General features: G+C 55.8%; 1 protein-coding gene across 2 annotated transcripts in view; it reads left to right on the forward strand.

Moving 5' to 3' along the window:
* HMCN2 (hemicentin 2) overlaps positions 1–20241 on the forward strand; it is a 176156-nt gene that overhangs the window by 133100 nt on the left and 22815 nt on the right. For both annotated transcript variants that reach the window (XM_055541400.1, XM_055541401.1), the window contains exons 62-82: positions 625–756; positions 3715–3858; positions 3951–4110; positions 4200–4324; positions 5182–5365; positions 8174–8271; positions 8811–9077; positions 9832–10022; positions 10479–10560; positions 10655–10791; positions 11395–11536; positions 11623–11767; positions 12547–12674; positions 13518–13674; positions 14468–14589; positions 15179–15343; positions 16620–16727; positions 16943–17077; positions 17440–17574; positions 18139–18329; positions 20028–20241. In XM_055541400.1, the coding sequence (XP_055397375.1) occupies positions 625–756; positions 3715–3858; positions 3951–4110; positions 4200–4324; positions 5182–5365; positions 8174–8271; positions 8811–9077; positions 9832–10022; positions 10479–10560; positions 10655–10791; positions 11395–11536; positions 11623–11767; positions 12547–12674; positions 13518–13674; positions 14468–14589; positions 15179–15343; positions 16620–16727; positions 16943–17077; positions 17440–17574; positions 18139–18329; positions 20028–20241 (3162 nt within the window). The remainder of the gene's footprint in view (positions 1–624; positions 757–3714; positions 3859–3950; positions 4111–4199; positions 4325–5181; positions 5366–8173; positions 8272–8810; positions 9078–9831; positions 10023–10478; positions 10561–10654; positions 10792–11394; positions 11537–11622; positions 11768–12546; positions 12675–13517; positions 13675–14467; positions 14590–15178; positions 15344–16619; positions 16728–16942; positions 17078–17439; positions 17575–18138; positions 18330–20027) is intronic.

Raw genomic sequence — 20241 nt, forward strand, 5'->3', positions numbered from 1 at the left:
AGATGGGAAGGACAGGTAGAGAGACACCAGCTATCTGCCGCAGATGCCAAAGCCTTCAGCTTCTGTACCATGGGGACAGTGGATGGATCCAACCCTGACCATACTGAATACCAGTGTTGAAAATTATTGATACCAGGTCTGCTGCTGCTCAAAGCTCATAGCTCCTTCTCCTGGTGGCCACCTTGATGAACAGGGAGAGGGTGCAATGTCTGGTCCTTGAGAGAGAAGATGTTTCATCCTGAGCACAGCCATCTGTGTTCCACTGGCAGTGGCTGCCTGTGGTGCATGACTTCATGCTGGCTGAGCAGGAGAGAGTGTTGGGATCGATTAGTGATGTCTGCCCTGGCATAGATTAACACCTGCTGGTTCAATAGTCACATATTTACCATCTTTGGGCTAAGTGTTCTCCCTCTGGGCTCTGCTTTGTAAATGTTTGGAAATAGCCAGCTGCTGGTCTTATTTACATTTGTGGATAAAACAACTCACATCCGCATCAATGGCAAAACATAAAATGTCAGCTCCTAAGCACAGGGAACTGCTTCTCAGGCCTCCCTGATCAGCCCGAGAGGAAGGAAGTAGGGGGCAGAGTCACAGGATTCTGGGAATCTGGCTTCTCTCCTGCAGTGCCCCCAACGTTTGAGAACCCAGAGACGGAGATGGTGAGCCGGGTGGCTGGGAGCCTCCTGGTCCTGAGCTGTGACGTGACCGGGGTCCCTGCACCTGCTGTCACATGGCTGAAGGACGGGATGCCTGTCGGTGAGTCCATCAGTCCTTATCATTTTGCTGCCAAGTATTTCTTTGTTTGGGGTTCTCCTGGTACCTCAGTGGTAAAGAACCTGCCTACCAATGCAGGAGACACAGGTTAGATCCTCGGGTCGGGAAGATCTGCTGGAGAAGGAAATGGCAACCCACTCCAGTATTCTTGCCTGGGAAATCCCATGGACAGAGGAGCCTGGCGGGCTACAGTCCATGGGGTCACAAAAGAGTCAGACACAGCTTAGCGACTAAAGCAGCAACAACAAATTTCTTTATTTAATGAAATGGCAATGAAAGCAGAAGGGGATAGTTGGGTTTGTAACTTTACTTGCTTGGCAATATCAAAAGCTGGCAGCACCTTGTTGATCCATTCCCCCATTTGTCTCTCAGCCCTGTTGGCCTTGAAATCCCAACATTGAGGACCATTCACATGGGGGCTTGGTGGCTCCTGTGTTTGTGTCCACAGGACAGAAACACAGAGTGGGTGCTGAGGGTTCAGCTGTCCTGACCCTGGGCTCCACATTGGCCCCCAAAGCTGCTCCTCCTCCAGCACCTCAGCTCTGTCCAGCCCAGCTGTTGGTCACCCCCATCCAGGTCTGCATCCTTGCCCCACTCTTACTCTCCCCCAACCCACCCGCCCATCAGTCAGTAGGTGCCTCTTCTTGTCAACGTAAACATCTCTGGGGCCAGCCCTGCTCTCCACCCTTAGCCTCTTCCATCTCAGCCCCTATGGCCCACACCCCTGGGTGAGGGCACAGCCCCTACACTCATCCCCTGGACCCCATCCAGGACCTCAGTGCAGGCTCCTTTGGGGCAGAAGGGATGGCAAAGGGCAGGTCTGGGTGTGTCAGTTATCTGTTGAAAATCCTTCCATGGCTGCAGTCCTCAGGACCACAAACCAGGAGGCCCTTTGGGGCCAGGGCCCACTGGCCAGGGCCAGCCCCCCTCCATCCTGCTCCGTGCTCCAGACGGACCTAGCTGCTCTCAGCTCCTTGCATATGCCTGTGTCTGTCTGTCTCTCTCAATAACAGCTTTACTGAGATACAATTCACATACTATACAATTTACCCAATTAAAATGTATAATTCAATTGTTTTTTGTGTATTCACAGAGCATATCCACAATCAATTTTGGAACATTTTTTAACTTCATATTTTATTTTTCCTTGTTTATTGTAATATAGTTGTATAGTTGATTTACAATGTTGTGTTAATTTCTGCTGTACGGCAAAGCAATTCAGTTATGTGTGTGTGTGTGTGTGTGTGTGTGTGTGTGCATAGGCTTCCCAGGTGGCTCAGTGGTAAAGAATCTTAAAGAATCTTCCTGTCATTGCAGGAGATGTGAGTTTGATCCCTGGGTGGGGAAGATCCCCTGGAGAAGGAAATGGCAGCCCCCTCCAGTATTCTTGCCTGGATAATCCCATGGACAGAGGCGTCTGGTTGGCTACTGTCCATGGGGTGCAGAGTCAGACACAACTGAACATGCATGCATGCCTATGTATATATATATACACATACACATACTTTTTAATATTCTTTTCCATTATGGTTTATCACAGGGTATTGAACAATTCCCTGTGCTATACAGTAGGACCTTGCTGTTTATAAGTTTAGAACATGTTTATCACCCAAAGGAAATCCCTCACCCATCACCTTCACTCACAGCCACTCTGGCCTTAGACAGCCCCTAACCTACTTTGTCATTATAAATTTACCTGTTCTGGATGCTTCATGTAACATGTGGGATCACACAACACGTGGCCTCTTGTTCCATTTAGCACCGTGTTTTCAAGGTTCATCCATGTTGTTACATGTGTCCTTCATTCTTTAAGTCTTTTTTTCATTCATTTTTGTGGCTGGACGTTCCACTGTGTGGATCTGTCACGTTTTGCTTGTCCATCTGCCAGTCGATGGACGTTCGTGTTGTTTCCACCTTTGGCTGTGAGGGATAACACGGTGAACGTTCTTGTACAAGTGTGTGACGTACGCTTTCCTTCCTCTTTGATATATGCCTGGCGGTGGATTGCTGTGGACTGTCTTCTCTCCAGCCTTCAGCTCCTGGCACATGCCGTTTCTTTCCTGAAATACCCACCCTGGGCTCCTGGAACCACCTCCACTTTCACCTGGCTGATTCAGACCCACTTTGCAGTCTCAGCTGAGACTCACCTCCTGCAGAAGCCTGGCCTCGCCTCTCCAGGCTCTGCCAGGGTTCCACAGGGCCGAGCACATGGGCTTGTGCCTCTGTCACTGTCTCTGAGCATTTTGATCTCCTTGAGGACAGGGACCACATTTCACCTGTCTTTGATTCCTGAGCTTGCTGTTGGATTTGTAGTTGTTGCTCAATACATTTTGTGCTGAAGGGCTGGCTGGACAGATGAGGATCTGAGAGAGGGCAGATCAGCCTGGGCTGGTGCAGTTGGAAAAGGCTTTGGGGCAGAGGTGCCACTGGAGAACATGAGGGGGAAGCATTCCAGTCTTGGGGGGGTATGCAGCCTGAGCAGAGGCTCAGAGGAGCCCCTCGCTTGACTCATATCAAGGTCAGTGAGTGGCTGGTTTGCCATGATCCACAGGGGCAGAGGGAAAAACTGGAAAGGAGGTGGGAGATGAGCTGAGCCTGAGAGTCAACAGGAAGAGGAGCAAGTCCTAGACAATAAAGGGACTGGGATCCCTTGGGGAGAAATGTCCCCAGCGGAAGGGTGTATGGAGGGGTTGGTTAAGGACTGACACAATCTAAGGCGCCCAGGCTGGGGAAGGCTGTGATGTGTCTGGGCCTCAGTTTCCCTGTGAGTGTAAGAAAGGGGTGGGTAATTCAAGGGTTCCCGGGGTATTTCCAGCCTTGTGAGTGGGGATCAACCACCCTCCCAGGGAGTCACGTGACTTTTGTGTCTGGGCCCAATGGTGGCACCTGGGGCGATGGGTCTGAGCAGGTGACGTCCAGACCTGCCCCTCCTTCCTGCAGAGAGCAGCATGGCACGTGGTGTGGTCTCCCGGGGGGGCCGCCTCCAGCTGAGTCACCTGCAGCCAGACCAGGCTGGTACCTACACATGCATGGCCGAGAACGCCCAGGCTGAGGCCCACAAGGACTTCGTGGTGGCCGTGCTGGGTACGTCCGCACCCTGAGCCCCTCCCGTGTCCCACACCCCCCACACCAGCCCCAGCTTCTGCCCCAGGGCCTCACCACAGCCCCTGCCACAGTGGCCCCCCAGATCCGGAGCTCAGGCACCACTCAGGAGCACAGCGTCCTGGAGGGGCAGGACGTGCAGCTGGACTGTGAGGCCAACGGGCAGCCTCCCCCATATGTGGTCTGGCTGAAGGATGGCAGCCCTCTGGACGAAAGCGTGGGCCCCTACCTCTGGTAAGGCCTGGCCGGCACCCTCCCCGTCCCAGGCGGTGAGCCTCCGTGACCTCACACACCTGCCTCCCGGCTCTCTCTCCCCGTGACAGGTTCTACCTGAACGGCAGCTCCTTGGTGCTGAAGGACCTGAGGGCCTCAGACTCGGGTGCCTACACCTGCGTGGCTCACAACGCAGCCGGCGAGGACGCCAAGCTCTACACCGTCAATGTGCTGGGTGAGCGGCTGAGGGCGAGGAGAGGCAGGCAGTCCAGCCGTCCCAGGATGGCAGCAGCCCGGCCAACACGGGGCCTCCACTGGGGCGTCTGGAGGGTGCAGACAGGGCCCTGGTGGGGGACACCTGGTGAACCCCCATCCAAGCCCCCTCTGTGAGCCAGGCCCGTCTGGCCTCTCTGGGCCTCTGCCTCATCCTCAGGCCGGGCACAACTGCTCCAAGTGTACAGCAAGCGAGTCAGAGGATAAAGGAGAGACACCGTGGGTGTCATCCTCGCCGGGAGTGGGTGTGGCTCCAGGACCACATGGTGATCGCCACGTGTTGATTGCAGTGGCAGAGGTCTAGGTATCAGTGCCATCTGCTGGGACTTCCCTGCGGGGGGCCCGCCTCCCCTCCCCTGGCCCCCTAGCTCTTGTTGTTGTTCAGTCACTTGTTCGTGTCCGACTCTTTGCGACCCCATGGACTGCAGCACGCCAGGCTTCCCTGTCCTTCACCATCTCCCAGAGTTTGGTCAGACTCATTGTCCACTGAGTCTGTGATGCCTTCCAACCATCTAATCCTTTGTTGCCCACTTCTCCTGCTGCCTTCAGTCATTCCCAGCCTCAGGATTTTTTCCAATGAGTCAGCTCTTTGAATCAGGTGAAAGTATTGGCGCTTCAGCATCAGTCCTTCCAGTGAATATTCAGGATTGATTTCCTTAAGGATGGACTGGTTTGATCTCCTTGCAATCCAAGGAACTCTCAAGAGTCTCCTTTAGCACCGCAGTTCGAAACCATCAGTTCTCTGGCACTCAGACTTCTTTATGGTCCAGCTCTCTGACCCCGTCACTGTTCCTTCTTTCCTCTCTGCCCTCCCACCAGTGCCTCCCACCATCGAGCAGGGGCCAGAGGGTGCGGGGACCCTGGTTCACAGGCTTGGCGATCTGGTGAGCATGGCGTGCCCCGTCCGGGGCTCCCCGCCTATCCACGTGAGCTGGCTCAAGGACGGCCTGCCCCTTCCGCTCTCCCACCGCACCCACCTCCACAGCTCTGGCCGCACCCTCCGGTAAGGCAGTGGTTCCCCGGCCCACCAGTCAGTACCCCAGACCTCCTGCTCAAGCAGCTTGCTTAAAAACACAACTGAATGGCTTTTAGACTGAAAACAATATAAACATATAGAAGTTTTTGATAAGGGGAATGAGAGGACCCAAATGGAACTCCAGAAATGAAAGTGGCCTCTGCCCTCAGGTTTTCACAGCCCAGTAGGGGAGGCACAGATCTGGGTGATGACATCCGGTTGCACCTGACTTAGCCTAGCCCTGGTAGGAGAAATCAGGGAAGGCTTCCTGGAAGAAGGTTCCTGAGCAAAGTCTTCCAGAGCACTGGGGCGGAGCAGTGAGCAAGACAAAGCTTCCGCTCCTGCAGTTGTGGGGATGGAAAGTAAGCAAGTATAAAAGTGACATGTCACAAGAGATGTGTGCTCAGGTAAGGGAGTAGGAAGTGGCCGTGGAGGGCACAATTTTAGGGTGGCTGGTGGTAGGCACTCAGAGGAGATGACACTTGAGCAGATGTGGAAGGAGGTAAGAAGGGGAGGTGAGTGGATTCCATGAGAAAGAGCTCCCAGGCAGAAAGAGCAGGTTCAAAGGCCCTGAGGTGGCCATGTGGCTGTGCGTTCTAGGAACAGAGTTGGAGGGTCGGTGAAGGGAAGGTCTGTCAGGCGACATAGGGCTTTGTAAGTGCTTCAAAAGACTTGGGTTTTCCTAAGGAGAGAAGGGGAGCCCTGGAAGGGTTTTCAGCAGAGAAGCCTCGTGATGTGGCTCAACTTTTGCGTCTGTGGTAGAATACACGTAAAAGAGCCCCGAAGAATTGATGCTTCTGAACTGTGGTGTGGAGCAGACTCTTGAGAGTCCCTTAGACTGCAAGGAGATCCAGCCAGTCCATCCTAAAGGAGATCAATCCTGGGTGCTCATTGGAAGGACTGGTGCTGAAGCTGAAACCCCAATACTTTGGCCACCTGATGCAAAGAGCTGACTCATTGGAAAAGACCCTGATGCTTGGAAAGATTGAAAGCAAGAGGAGAAGGGGATGACAGAGGGAGAGATGGTTGGATGGCATCACTGACTCAATGGACATGAGTTCGAGTAAACTCCGGGAGTTGGTGATGGACAGGGAGGCCTGGCGTGCTGCGGTCCATGGAGTCACAAAGAGTCGGACATGAATGAGCGACTGAACTGAACTGAACTGAACACATAAAAGAGAATCTAGCATTTTTATGTGCACTGTCCAGCGGCACTGAGGACATTCACGCTGCTGGGCAGCCATCACCATCGTCCTTCTCCAGAGCTTTGCCTCTTCCCAAACTGCAGCTCTGAGCCGTTAAACACCAGTTCCCCACCCCCTCCCCATCTCCTGGCACCTAGCATCGCGCTTTCTATCTCTATGAATTTGCCTTATTCTGAGTCCCTCGTGTACGCGGCATCACGCGATAGTTGTCCTCTGTGACAGCTTTATCTCACTTAGCATCATGTTCTCAAGACTTGTCCATGTTGTTGTTTAGTTGCTAAGTGTGTCCTACTCTTTGTGACCCTGTGGAGCCTTCCAGGCTCCTCTGTCCGTGGGGATTTCCCAGGCAAGGATAATGGAGTAGGTTGCCATTTCTTCCTCCAGGGGCTCTTCACGACCCAGGGATCATCCATGTTGTAGCTTGCGTCAAAGTTTCCACCCTAATATTTAAGGCTGAATAATATCACGTGGTGTGTGTAGAACACATTTTCTTTATCCATCCACTCACTCGTGGACACTTGGATTGCATCCACATTTCAGCAGTTGTGTGAATAATGCTGGAAAATGTGAATAATGCTGCTGTGGACATCGTAATACGCATATCCGCTTGAGCTTCTACTTTCACTTCTTTGGGGTTGTGACTTAGGCTGCAGCGTGGATGGCAGACTGTACTGTAGGAGAACTGTAGGGCTGAGGGCTCAGTAGGAGGGTGTTCTGGGGCTTCAGTCATAATCCAGGTGAGATGCAGTGGGGGGGCCTGGGTCAGAGCCCCGTGACGGGGGTGATGGCGGTGGTCCAGCTGGTGGTGTCATGGAGAGAGGAGAGATGGTGGGAGGAGTTGAGCAGGGCTCTGGGATCTTTATCGGGAAACTTGGAAGGCTGAGGTTCCATTTTCTGAGACAGGTCCACAGTGGGAGAAGCAGGTTGAGGGTGGAGACCTGGGCTGTCTTCCCACATGTTGGTTGGAGAGATTCTTGGACATAAGGAAAGATGGAAACTAGGCACTGGATACTCTAGTTGGGAAATAGGTGCTTGGAGATGGTCTGCAAACAGGTGGTGTTGGAAGCCAGGACGGGCTGCAGTCCAGGGGAGCGAGTGTGGGCTGTGCCCAGCTTGCCAGCATTAGGGCAGGTATAACAGACATTTCAGGGTCACTGTGGACATTGACAAGGGCAACTCAGGAGGAGTGGTCAGGGTGAAAGGGGATTCAACAGACAGTGGGGTTCAGACAGTGGAAACAGTGAGTAGAGATGTCTGATGAGTCCTGAAAGCTGAGCGGAATTGTCTAGAAGAAAGGGGTGGGAATAGCAGGTCGCCCTGGGGAGAGATGGTGGAGCTTCAGAATTTGGGAAGCAGGAAGTCTGGGTGCAGAGTGAGGTGGGCAGAGAAGGCAGCAGCGGTGGAGGTGGGGAGTATGGGTTTCATTCTGGGGGTTTAAGCAGAAGCAGGACCTGGTCAGGTGTATGTTTCAGAGTCCCACCCCTTTGGCTGGTGAGATGTTAGGGACGGGATGGAAGAGAACGGGGTCTGAGTCCCTCTCTCTCTTTCTCCCCCCTTCACTCTTGTCCCGCCCTTTGCTCGAGGGCGTCAGGATTTCCCAGGTGCAGCTGGCGGATTCGGGCACCTTCACCTGTGTGGCCTCGAGCCCCGCAGGTGTGGCCAACAGGCACTTCATCTTGCAGGTGCTCGGTACGGAGCAGGGGGCGGGTTACCAGGCCCTTTGGCCTCAGGGGTGAGAATCAAGGCCCTGTCCCTGCCCCTCCCCTCTGCGTGGAACCGAGGGTTGGCCCTCAGGGATGTCAGGGCAGGACACACACTCAGCCTCTGGCTCATTCAGTCACTCTTTCGTTGATCTCACAAGTGGTTCTTGGACATGAGCATGCCAGGGCCTCACCAGGCCCCGGGATACGGCAGTGAGCAGAGGTGGCCGATGACACCAGGAGGTCCATGAGGAAAACAGCTCTGTAGAAAGACAATTAAAATTCCAGGCGACTGGTGATGCCAGGGGAAGAGGCAGATCCCAGGGAGCACTGAGGGGGCACCTCACCTGGCCTCAGGGTTTCAGGGAAGGCTCCCTGGAGAAGATGAGGTCTAAGTTATGGACTGGAGATGAGAAGGAATAGACCGGGAGAAGGGCACTCTGGCCAATAGTTACAGTCTGTGCAGAGGTCCAGGGGCCACCTGGCATCAAATGAATTGACTCGTGCTCACTCTTTGGCTCTGCACAGTGCCCCCTGTCCTGGAGCCAGCCGAGTTCCAGAATGACGTGGCAGTGGTCCGTGGCTCCCTGGTGTTCCTCCCCTGTGAAGCCCGGGGAAGCCCCCTGCCCTTCGTGTCATGGGTGAAGGATGGGGAACCGTTGTTGCCCCAGAGCCTGGAGCACGGGCCTGGCCTGCTGCTGGAGGCAGCAGAAGCGGGGCACGCGGGGACCTACTCCTGCGTGGCCGTGAGTGAGGCAGGGGAAGCCAGGAGGCACTTTCAGCTGACCGTGATGGGTGAGTCGCCTGCCCCCAGGGCCAGCTTTTCTGGGCTGGGGGTGGCAGGGGGTCCCCAGGGTGGGGGCCACAATGGAGAAGATGGTGAGTGAGGTGAGCACCCCAGAGGCTTGGGGCTTAGGGAACAGGTCTTGCTGACCTGGCTGCAGTGGCTGGGGGCCCAGATTCTTCATTCCCCTGGGGCTGTGCCCCCTATCTCATCACCCAAATCTTGTAAAGCAGGAAAAAAGCCACTGAGGTCTCGGGGCTCTGGGTCTCAAGCACAAGATTTTGCAAGAGCTGTGCCACATTGAAAAGACGCATCTCCCTTCATACTGTTTCCTGGTTGGTTTTACAGCACAGATAATTGCCCCAGGCAGATGAGTCCACGGTCTGGTGCTTTTAGGACCCTCCAACACCTTCACCAGGTCTTCCCTGGTGGTTCAGTGGTAAAGAATCTGCCTGCAATGCAGGAGACATGGGTTTGATCCCTGGGTTGAGAAGATCCCCTGGAGAAGGAAGTGGCTACCCACTCCAGTATTCTTGCCTGGGAAATCCCATGGATAGAGGAGCCAGGTGGGTTATAGTCCATGGAGTCGCAAAGAGTTGGACACGAATGAAGAACTAAATAGCAGCAGCGGTAACACGATCACCACCGCCTGTTTGCAGCCTCGTCTGCTGTCAGCATCTGGGTGGTGGTGGGGGAGGACGAGCCCCAGCTCCCAGTGCTCCCGGCACGGCCCTCAAGGCTGAGCCAGGTTGGGGTGTCTTGCAGATCCCCCCTACATCGAAGACTCAGGCCAGCCCGAAGAGCTGTTGCTGACCCCTGGAACCCCCTTGGAGCTCCTGTGTGATGCCCGGGGTACCCCTGCACCCAACATCACCTGGCACAAGGATGGGCGGGCCCTGAGCAGGCCAGAGGATGGCCGAGGGGCCAGGCGGGTGCTCCGGATGGAGGGTGTGCAGGTGCGGCTGCCCCAGCTGCCACGGGCCGAGGCTGCAGAGGGGAGGGCGGGGCCCAGCAGCACTCGGCAAGGTTCGGCCAAGCTCCACTTTTGTTTGGGGTGTGAGGATATGAAGATGATCCTCTTGGCCCAGGGCCATGCCCTTGGGAACCCCCAGTCAGGTCTGACCCAAGGCTGATGCGGAAACCAGATAAATCCCTAGCCCAACCAGAAAAGAACTGGTACAGTCCAGGGGGACTTCCTGGAGGAGACGAGCTCTGCCCTAGCCCTGAACTAAGGGCGAGGCAGTAAAAGGGAAGGAAAGTCCCAGAAGGAGAACGGGCTGTTAGCAAAGGTGGGGTGGCAGGCAACAGGCCTGAGTCTGAGTCCTGGGCCCTTAGCTGTGTAACTGGGAAGCCAGGTCAGGAGCCGGGCAGACTGGGGCCAGAGGCAGGTGCTCACCCTGCTCCATCCCCAGGTGAGCGATGCTGGGCTGTACACTTGCCTGGCCCACAGCCCTGCCGGAGAAGTTGAGAAGAGCTTCCGGATAAGAGTTCAAGGTATGGGGTGCCAGAGTTGGGGCAGGAGAGGAAGGCAGGATGGGACAAGCAGAGGTGAGTCCATCTCTCATGCCCTCTCTGCCTGCCCCACCAGCCCCCCCAAATATCATTGGGCCCCATGGCCCCCGCTTTGTGGTTGGCCTGGCCCCGGGACAGCTGGTTCTAGAGTGCTCGGTGGAGGCAGACCCAGCACCGGAGATCGAGTGGCACCGAGAAGGCATCCTGCTGCAGGTGGGTGCCAGGCTGGGCACCCTAGGGCACTGCCTTCTGTCCCTTTCGGGCCCCAGACCCTGGGCAGACTGGGTCCCAGGTGCCAGGAGCCTGTTTGGTGCCAGCACTGTGCATACCTGCTCTCCTGATTGTTAAATTATATCTCCACCCTGTTAAATTGTTATATTATTATTACCTCATACTGGTGATGGGGCACCGAGACAAGGCTAAGGTTTGCACCCAGGACTTTCGATGCCTATCTGTACTGTACCTTTGAGCCAGGCCTCGTGACTGTGTGGCCTGGGGCCCCTTCCTGAAGTTCTCTGTGCTCACCCCTGAAATGCGGCCCATTTGCAGCTGTGGATTCAAGGACTGTAGATCTGAGGGAGGCTCCAGCTCCTGCTTTGAGCGTGAGCCCCCTGCAACAGGCCCAAAGGCGGAGCTCCAGGGAGGATGCCCTTCCCTCCCAAAGGAGCCTGTTTCCCCAGAGAGTCCTCAGCTGGGCACAAGTGCAGGGGCTGCGGGCCAGTCCCACTGGTTCCGTGACCCTGCCGCCCGGGGGGGTGGGCAGGGCCAGCCCTGCACTGATGAGGGTCTGCCACCTGGGTGGGGGTGTCTCTCCAGGCGGATGCCCACACCCAGTTCCCCGAGGAGGGCAGATTCCTCCAGCTGCAGGCCCTGAGCACGGCTGACAGCGGCCCCTACAGCTGCACCGCCCACAATGCAGCGGGCAGCACCAGCCTGGCCTTCCACGTGGAGGTCCACAGTGAGTGCTCCTACCCTGCCCACCCTGCCCACCCTCCGGAGAGTGACGGACTCCCAACAGCCGCTCCCTCTGTGCCCCTCCTCCAGCGGTGCCCACCATCCAGCCAGGACCACCTACGGTGAACGCCTCCGTGAACCAGACGACCCTGCTGCCCTGCCAGGCAGACGGTGTCCCCCAGCCCCTCGTGAGCTGGCTGAAGGACGGGGTCCCCCTGGATCCCGGGAGCACCAGGTGGGTGCTGGCAAGGGAGGGCCTTGGGGAGGGGCTCAGGTACCTCTCTGCAGGTTGTATATGGAAGCCCACCTGGGCAGTTGGAGCAGAAAGGACATGGGTCTTCTCAGAACCCAAGGGCAGGTTCTCAGGGCCTGAGAACCCCTGTCTGTCTGTGTCTGGTTTTGACTCTTGCTTGCTAATCTGTGTTTCCGTGTGCAGGTTTCAGGCCTCTCTGTCCCTCAGATCAATTTTCTATACCTTCTTTCTCTGTGAACAGGTTAGGGATGCTCCCCCACCAGCCTCCCACACCGCCCAAGTTATAACTCCTCCGTTCACACAAGTTGCAGAGCCTGGAGAGCTGTCTGTGAATCCCAGTTCCAAATTCCCAGGGCAGAGAATTCCATTGGCCCAGCCTGCGGGGCGTGTTTGTCCCCCGTCCAATCGGCTGTGGCCATGGGTGGGATCACAGAGTACAGACATGGCCCCTGGGAAAGGGCAGTTGCTAGACCTGATCTAGAGGCTGTTCTCAGAAGGAGTGGGGGTACCATTGCCTGCTGGCTCTTGGGGAGAGGCTGGGTCAAGGTGGGAGCATGGAAGGCTGGAAGCCGCCCCACTCACCCTTTCTGATTCTAGGTTGCCATGTGGGTTGCTGCCCACGGCCGTGACCCCCACCCCACCCCAACCTTGGCCTCAAACCTGCAGGACTCCTGAGTTAGCACCCTCTTGCTGGAAAAGTGAGGGACCGAGGGGAGGGTCTTGCTGGAGACACAACCAGGGGTCCCCTCCCTGTGTTCCAGGTTTCAAGTTCTGCCTGAAGGTTCTCTGAGGATCCAGCCAGTCCTCGCCCAGGATGCTGGCCACTATCTCTGCCTGGCATCCAACTCTGCAGGTTCTGATCGGCAGGGTCGTAACCTCCAGGTCTTCGGTAGGTAGACGAGGGAAGGTGTGTTTTTTGTTTCAGCACCCACTCCCTGTCGGGGCCAGGTCCGGTTTAGCTTCTGGGTCATCCTAGCTTTCAGGAGCCAAGAGCAATGGCCTCCAAATGTTTTTTTGACTATGAAGCCCATTGGTTAAAAGTTTTGAGTGTGTATACTCAAAGATGCATATTTATTTTTATGCAAACATATACACTTACTAGGAAGTGAAATCGCTCAGTCGTGTCCGACTCTGCGACCCCATGGACTGTAGCCTACCAGGCTCCTCCGTCCATGGGATTTTCCAGGCAAGAATACTGGAATGGGTGGCCATTTCCTTCTCCAGGATATCTTCCCAACCCAGGGTTTGAACCTGGGTCTCAAGCGTTGTAGACAGACGCTTTACCATCTGAGCCACCAGGGAACAGTTACTACTGTACTATTATATTGAGTGATAAAAGATGTACAAGCTGTATCACACTCAGAATCACTGAGTCAGAGGCTCTAATCTGCTCTTCAATCCGATTGATCACCTTGGTGGAGGCAGCTGAGCCCTGGCCTCAGGCAGGCTGCTGGGGAATTTTGCCCTGGAGGCCCCACTTCAAGGAGAGGTAGTTAGGGAGACGCCAACCTCAAGGGTGAGCAAAGGTCCCATCACCCCAGCTTTGGGAGCCCATTGGAAGACCCACTCGGGGAGTTTCTCCTGCCTCCCGGTCCCTGCTTCCTCGGGGGTGGGTTGAAGGGGATAAGAGTAAACCCTGCTCCTCAACTTCATCTCTGGGCACAGCCCCACCAGACTCCCTGCCTCTGCCCCCATTCCACACCCTGTCTTCTGATCACTGCTTTCTCCCCAGAGCCTCCAGCCATCGTCCCCGGCCCCTCCAACCTGACCCTGACTGCTTACACCCCAGCCTCGCTGCCCTGTGAGGCCAGTGGCTCCCCCAAGCCCCTCGTGGCCTGGTGGAAGGACGGACAGAAGCTGGACTTCCGCCTGCAGCAGGGCGCCTACAGGTGCTGAGCTGGTCCTTCGGGGACATTGTGAGATCCTCAGGGTGGAAGAGGGCTTGCCCACCTCACAGACGGGAAGCTGGGTCAGACCTGAGGTAGGGACGTGCTTGGGTCTCACTCACCAAAGCCAGCACCAGAACTTTTGTGTCCAGACCTCAGGGGGCAAGGAGGTCTTTATAGGAGATGCTCGGTAGGAGGTGGGGGCATTGGGGACATCCAGCCAAATGGGGACTATATGGCCTTTGAAACCATTTCAGTCACTATTTCAAAACCCACCTAGAAGCTTAAGTTCATGCTGGCTGAGACTGAACCCTAGTGTCTGTAGCAGCCTTGGTCTCTCTTTCTCAAGTCTGATCCTGAGCTGATCCCTGGGAGGATTGAGGGAGCCGGTTCAGCAGTGAATTCACCAGGTATTTCTTGTGTTAGGTGCCAGGTCATCGTGGAGCTTTGTGATGAAACAGGCATTCAGTGGACACAAGCAGTTCTAATCAGGGCTTTGGATGTGGTTGTATTGCAGAAGTTATCCTAGGTGGTGACTTTAGAAAACGTTCTAGAGTTATGGAGAAACCCAGGCGCAGACATTAAAACCACCCACAAACTCAACAGGTAGACCTTAGGAGGTGGACAATTCTAGGAGAAACTTTTTGAGTCGGCACTGGGGGCCAGAGACGGGAAGGGGAACAGTCCGGAGACACATGCCCTGCCTCCAAGTTCCCCAGGCGGGGAAGCCATGGCGCCTGGTTTCAGGTCAGCCAAGCCAGTCACTTAGCAGGTGACTGTCTGTCTGTCCTGCCAGACTCCTGCCCTCCAATGCCTTGCTCCTTGAAGACCCCGGTCCCCAGGACTCAGCCCTGTTTGAGTGTGTGGTGAGCAATGGAGTGGGCGAGGCCCGCAAGCTCTACTGGGTGACGGTTCATGGTGAGTTCAGGGTCAGGGCTGACAGCTTACGGGAAATTCACAGTCAGGGGTGAAGGTTGAGGACAGTGTCTCCCTCTCCTGGGCGCTCTCTGCCTGCAAGGACCTGAGGGTTCCCCCGAGTCTCTCTTTGCTTCCTGAATCACCTCCTCCAGGAAGCCCTCCCTGATCCTGCCCTCCCACACTGACATAACCCAACTCCAGCACAGCCTGTGGGAGCTTGTAGGAGAGGCTTCTCCCTAAATCCAGAATGTTCTGAACCAAAATCTGACCTTGTCATCACCCCAGATAAAAGCCCCTCCCACCATGGCTGCCCATTGCCCTCAGGATAGAAAGCTCAGTGTCACCTGGGCTCACAAAGTCAGCCCTGCTGACCCCCAGGTTCAGCTCAGCTTTTTGCTCCTTACCTCGGGGCCTTTGCACATGCTGTTCCCTCTGCAGTGAACACTTCACTTCACCCAGGCACACCTGCTCTTCCTTCAGATCTCATCACGGATGTCCCCTTGTGTCTTGGTCTGTCTGTCCTTCTCATCCGCTTGGCCCCATGGCTCTGCATTCCCCAGGGGACCTCAAGCCCTGACCTGTGTTTCAGTGCCTCCCGCCATTGCCGATGACCAGACAGACTTCACCGCGACCATGATGGCACCCGTGGTCCTCACGTGCCACAGCACGGGTATGCCGGCCCCGGTCGTGTCCTGGAGCAAAGCAGGCACCCGGCTGGGGGTACGAGGGAACGGTTACCGTGTGTCTCCTTCAGGTAAGTAAGGGTGAGCCATGTGGACCTCTGCGGAGAGGACACTAAGGGACCCTGGGCAGAGGCCATGAAAGCAGCCCCCTGGGGCCTGGTGGTTGAGCAAGATGGAAAGTTCTGGCCCGACTCTGCCATTCCCTCACTGTGTGACCTGGGAGAACCCTCTGATCCTCTCTGAGTCTCCCCATCCAATCACTGGAGTGTTGATATTCATCAGTCGGTCCCTGATGCTAGCTGGTAGGTAAACAGTGCTGCTTAATGACAAAATGAGAAAGATAAGAGCTATGTGAGAGTTTTCATAAAGCTGGTTTTAGCTCATTAGAATTGTCCTTTATCCTGAAACCGTGCTTTTCTTAATAATTTGGGGTCGAAAGTTTTTATGAAATTCAGGTGAAAATAGATGTGATGTGACAAGTAGTAGTAGAAGTGACTTAAGTGTCTGATTGTCAAAATAAAAAGTTGGCAACTTAATGGGGATTCTCCAAATTAAATGTATTTGTTAGCTGATTGGTTAGGGAAATCCTAAAGTGTGTAAACCGTTGGCCAGATCTGTAGTTGTCCAACTCTTTCAAAGCAATAGAACTCTTCCTTCTGACTAGTGGCTATGAGGAAGCTGGACATGTGAGAAAAGCTAGGTTCCATTTGGAGCTGGGGTGGGTGCTGCAGAGTAGTCCAGAGTCAGGCGGGCCTCACTTCCCTTGCACACTCAGGAGGCCCTCAGGGGTCTACAGGGGATGATTTAGAAACCTCCTTACCTGACTCTTAAGGTGCAGCTTACAGCCTGGGAAGGTTAAAATGGTGTTCACTGAGCAGCCAAGACTGAGGGAGAGAGGGCAAAGGGAGGACAGAGGAGGTGGTAACCCAGGAGGGCTTCCTCGAGGAGGCAAATTTTGAGCAGCACACAATAAGGGTAGTAGGGTGAAGGCCTGTGGAACCTTGCTAAGGTGGAGGTGGGCCAGGGATTCCAGGTGGGGCAGTGGCAGATTCAGGCACATCACACCCAGAAAGGCCTAAAGACCATTCTGTGTGATTCCACATTGTACACCTGGCCCAGAGACTGGAAGATGCAGAGAGCGGAGGGGACCTTCCCATGTTATGCTCTGGGCAGGGAGAGAGGCAGGCCCAGGTTCCCCCATGCTCCTTACAAATGGACGGGGAGGCGGGTTGAGTGGCCTGCAAGAGAGACACCAGGGTGGGATGTGTAAGAGCCCAGCTGGCTTCTTCCCTGGGATGTCCGTTCTGGGTCCCCTCATCCCTCTCTGTGCCCCATTCCCACCCACAGGGGCCCTGGAAATCGGGCAGGCCCTCCCCGTCCATACTGGCCGCTACACCTGCACAGCCCGCAATGCTGCAGGCATGGCCCACAAGCACGTGGTCCTCACTGTGCAAGGTAAGCGTCCCTGGGCCAGACAGCCGTGCCCTGGAGGCAGGGGAGCAGGTGGAGGGCTAGGGGATTCTCTGGGAGAAAAGACTCAGCCTGCCTATGTCCTCCGTTCCGAGGTTTCCGGAGCCCCCTGTTCCCTTTAGAAGCCTCTCTCTCTGGTGCTCAGACACCCCCCAGTTGGAGGTGTCCCCAGGGACCTCTGCCACCCTGTTCCTTTGCAGCCTCCCCCGTGGTGAAGCCACTACCCAGTGTGGTCTGGGCGGTGGCCAAGGAGGAGGTGCTGCTGCCCTGCGAGGCCTCGGGCATCCCTCGGCCGAGCATCGCCTGGCAGAAGGAGGGGCTCAGTGTGCCTGCAGGTGAGTCCCCTCTTGGGGTCCTCCTTCCTGTCCCAGGGCTGCCCACTCCTGCAGGGAGGTCTGGAAAGCCCGTGCCCTGCCCAGAGGCATGGCACCCACCTCCTGCTCTCCTGTCTTCCCTCACCAGCCCAGAGCCCTTCATTCTGCCTGAGCGCTTGGTGGCTGGGATGGGGGACTGAGGCAGGGGACAGCCCGGATGGGCTCTGGGTCCAGCTTCCAGGCTTACCCTGTCCCCCAGTCAGCCTGTGGCCACAGCAAGTCACTTGCCTGGTCAGACCAAACCACCCAAGCAGCCTTCCTGCCCTCCCCAAGGGTCTTGCTGCCCCAGCCACGAGCTCCCAATTCCTCCCCACCAAATCCAGGGGCCGGTACCCAGGTCCTCCCCGGTGGACAGCTGCGGATTATCCATGTCAGCCCAGAGGATGCCGGGAACTATTTCTGCCTCGCCCAGAACAGTGCAGGCAGCGCCGTGGGGAAGACTCGGCTGGTGGTGCAAGGTGGGCCCGGGGTGGGGGGGCGACCAAAGTGGACCCCAGTGAGCTAAGGGCTTTGAGACTCCTGAGAGCCCCTCCGGTCTCTGCCTGGCTCTGGTCCCAGGTGGGGTATGTCCCTGCATCCATGCCTATTCCAGCATGGCTGGTGGTTCTAGAAGGAATTCAAGGAACACATCTCCTATTTTCATGCCCAAGGTCTGGCTTCAGACAGTAACTCCGGTCCTCTCTGCTTCCTCTGGCCTCTCGTGGGAAACGAGTCTGGTTGCTCTTTGTTCACATTGGCTTTGCAGTAGCAACAGTCATTTCTGTGGTGTTAATCCCTGTGTGTGCGTGTGTGTGAATGGGGTCACTGCATCACAGCTTCACCAAACGCGAGAAAATCCCCAGGTTGTGCAGACCACGGGCAATAGCTTATGACCAGGGGACAGCGGGGTGGGGGGCGAGGGGGAAGGCAGCAGGTGAGGTGGAAGAAGGGGCTGAGGGTGTGCCAAGTGCCAAGGGCACTGGGACGGGGCAAGCCACCCAGGCCAGCCCCAGTTCCTGAGCAGACTCCCCCTCCCCACACAGTCCCGCCCGCGATCAAGACTGGGCTCCCTGACCTGTCCATCACCGAGGGCGCCCACGCCCTCTTGCCCTGCACAGCCACCGGCAGCCCCGAGCCTAAGGTCACTTGGGAAAAGGATGGCCAGCCTGTGTCCGGAGCCAAGGGGAAGTTCACCATCCAGCCTTCCGGGGAGCTGTTGGTGAAAAACTCGGAGGTGAGGGTCTAGCCCCTGGGAGCAGAGGGAGATGATAGTCACGGCAGGAGCAGCAGACGCCTGCTGCTCACCTACTGTGTGTCATGCTCTGTGCTGAGCCCCGCGCCGCTTCTCAATCCTAGAATCTGGGCAAGCAAGTATTATCACCCCCGCTACAGATGAGGAAGTGCTTCCCCAGTGGCTCAGTGCTAAAGAATCTGCCTGCCAGTGTGGGAGACCTGGGTTCGATCCCTGGGTCAGGAAGGTCCCTTGGAGAAGGAAATGGCAACCCACTCCAGTACTCTTGCCTGGGAAATCCCATGGACCGAGGAGCCTGGTGGGCTATAGTCCGCGGGGTCTCAGAGTCAGAAGCAACTTAGTGACTAAACAAGAACAGATGAGGAAACTGAGCTTCAGCATGTACCCAGGTGTCCAAGACACGCTGTTGCCAAGAGGCAGAATGGAGAGTTGAATCAGGGCCTCTGTGGCTAGTTCCTGGGGAGGGAAGGAGCCCTGGAGGGAAGGAGAGGGATGCATGGCAATGACTTTACATCCCCAAACTGCCTCTACTGTTCTCAACCTGAGCCACGGGCGTGAATGGGACCCGGGCCCCCTTCCCCTGTCAGCATGCATCATGTTCTATAATGAAAAAAGTTGCTCTCCAGTCAGATGGGCGGCTGGCTGCTGGGCGGGGAAACCTAAGGGAGTCTCAGGGGCAGGGATCCTGCCACACAGGGAACCAGATGTGCAGTGGTGAGCTCTGCTGAGATCCCCATCAGGACGTCTCCTCTCAGAGAAGGACTGGCCTCAGGGGTGGTGGATGAGTGAGCTCAGGTCCCGTCCTGCGCACATAATAAGTGCTCAGTGAATAGTGACCGTTACAAGTGTGTGGTCAGGCCTGGATGATAAAGGCTGAAAATTCAATAAACAATCAAATGAAGAATTTTTTTTAAAAGGGAATTTTATTTGAGCCCAACTGAGGATTATAACCCAGGGGACCTGTTAGACATCAAAGACACAGTCGCATACATTTTTAGGACCAAAAAAACATACATCAAAATGAGATACAGGTATTATAGATAAAATTCACCAAAGACACATACTCCAGGTAAGCACATACAAAGTGAGCAGCGAGTCACTGTGACCCGCTTAGAGAGCTGTAAAAGAATGCTTTTCTTTTAAGAAGTTATGTTGTAGCATCAGAGGAAAGAAAAAAGATTGGTCTTTACGGCCAAGCATGCACATCCGTCTTTGAGGAGGTCTGGTTAATGGGAAAAGCACTTTAGGGAGGGGAAGGGGAGGCCCAAAAAGACATGGAGAGAGAATCTGGTGTTTCATCTTTCTTGTCCTGGCCTTAAAATATAAATCTTATTTCATCAAAGCACATAGCCAGGACTTCTGTGGTGGTCCAGTGGTTAAGACCCTGTGCTCCCAAAGCAGGGGGTGTGGGTTCCATCCCTGGGTGGGGAACTAAGATCCGGCAAACCACACACGGCACGGTCCAAAGAAAGAAAAGCAGTGCCTAGCCATATGAAGGTGGCAGGGAGGTGCAACGGTGAAGCCGAGCCATTTGCCAGCTGTGTGACCTGGGGCAGGTCACTTTGCCTCTCTGGGCAGCATGATCCAAGGCAACCTTCCAGGGAGCAGGTCCGCAGGGAACATTCTGGCCTGTGCTGGAGAGGGAGCAGTTCTCAGGCTGACCCGTACCTTTGCCCACAGAGCCAGGACGCTGGCACTTACACCTGTACTGCTGAGAACGCCGTGGGCCGTGCCCGCCACCGAGTGCATCTCACCATCCTGGCCCTGCCTGTCTTCACCACCCTGCCCGGGGACCGCAGCCTGCGCCTCGGGGACAAGCTGTGGCTTCACTGTGCGGCCCGGGGCAGCCCTACACCCCAAATAGGCTGGACCGTCAACAACCGGCTGGTCACAG

The sequence above is a fragment of the Bubalus kerabau genome, chromosome 11 (assembly GCF_029407905.1).
Source record: "Bubalus kerabau isolate K-KA32 ecotype Philippines breed swamp buffalo chromosome 11, PCC_UOA_SB_1v2, whole genome shotgun sequence".
Taxonomy (NCBI): domain Eukaryota; kingdom Metazoa; phylum Chordata; class Mammalia; order Artiodactyla; family Bovidae; genus Bubalus; species Bubalus kerabau.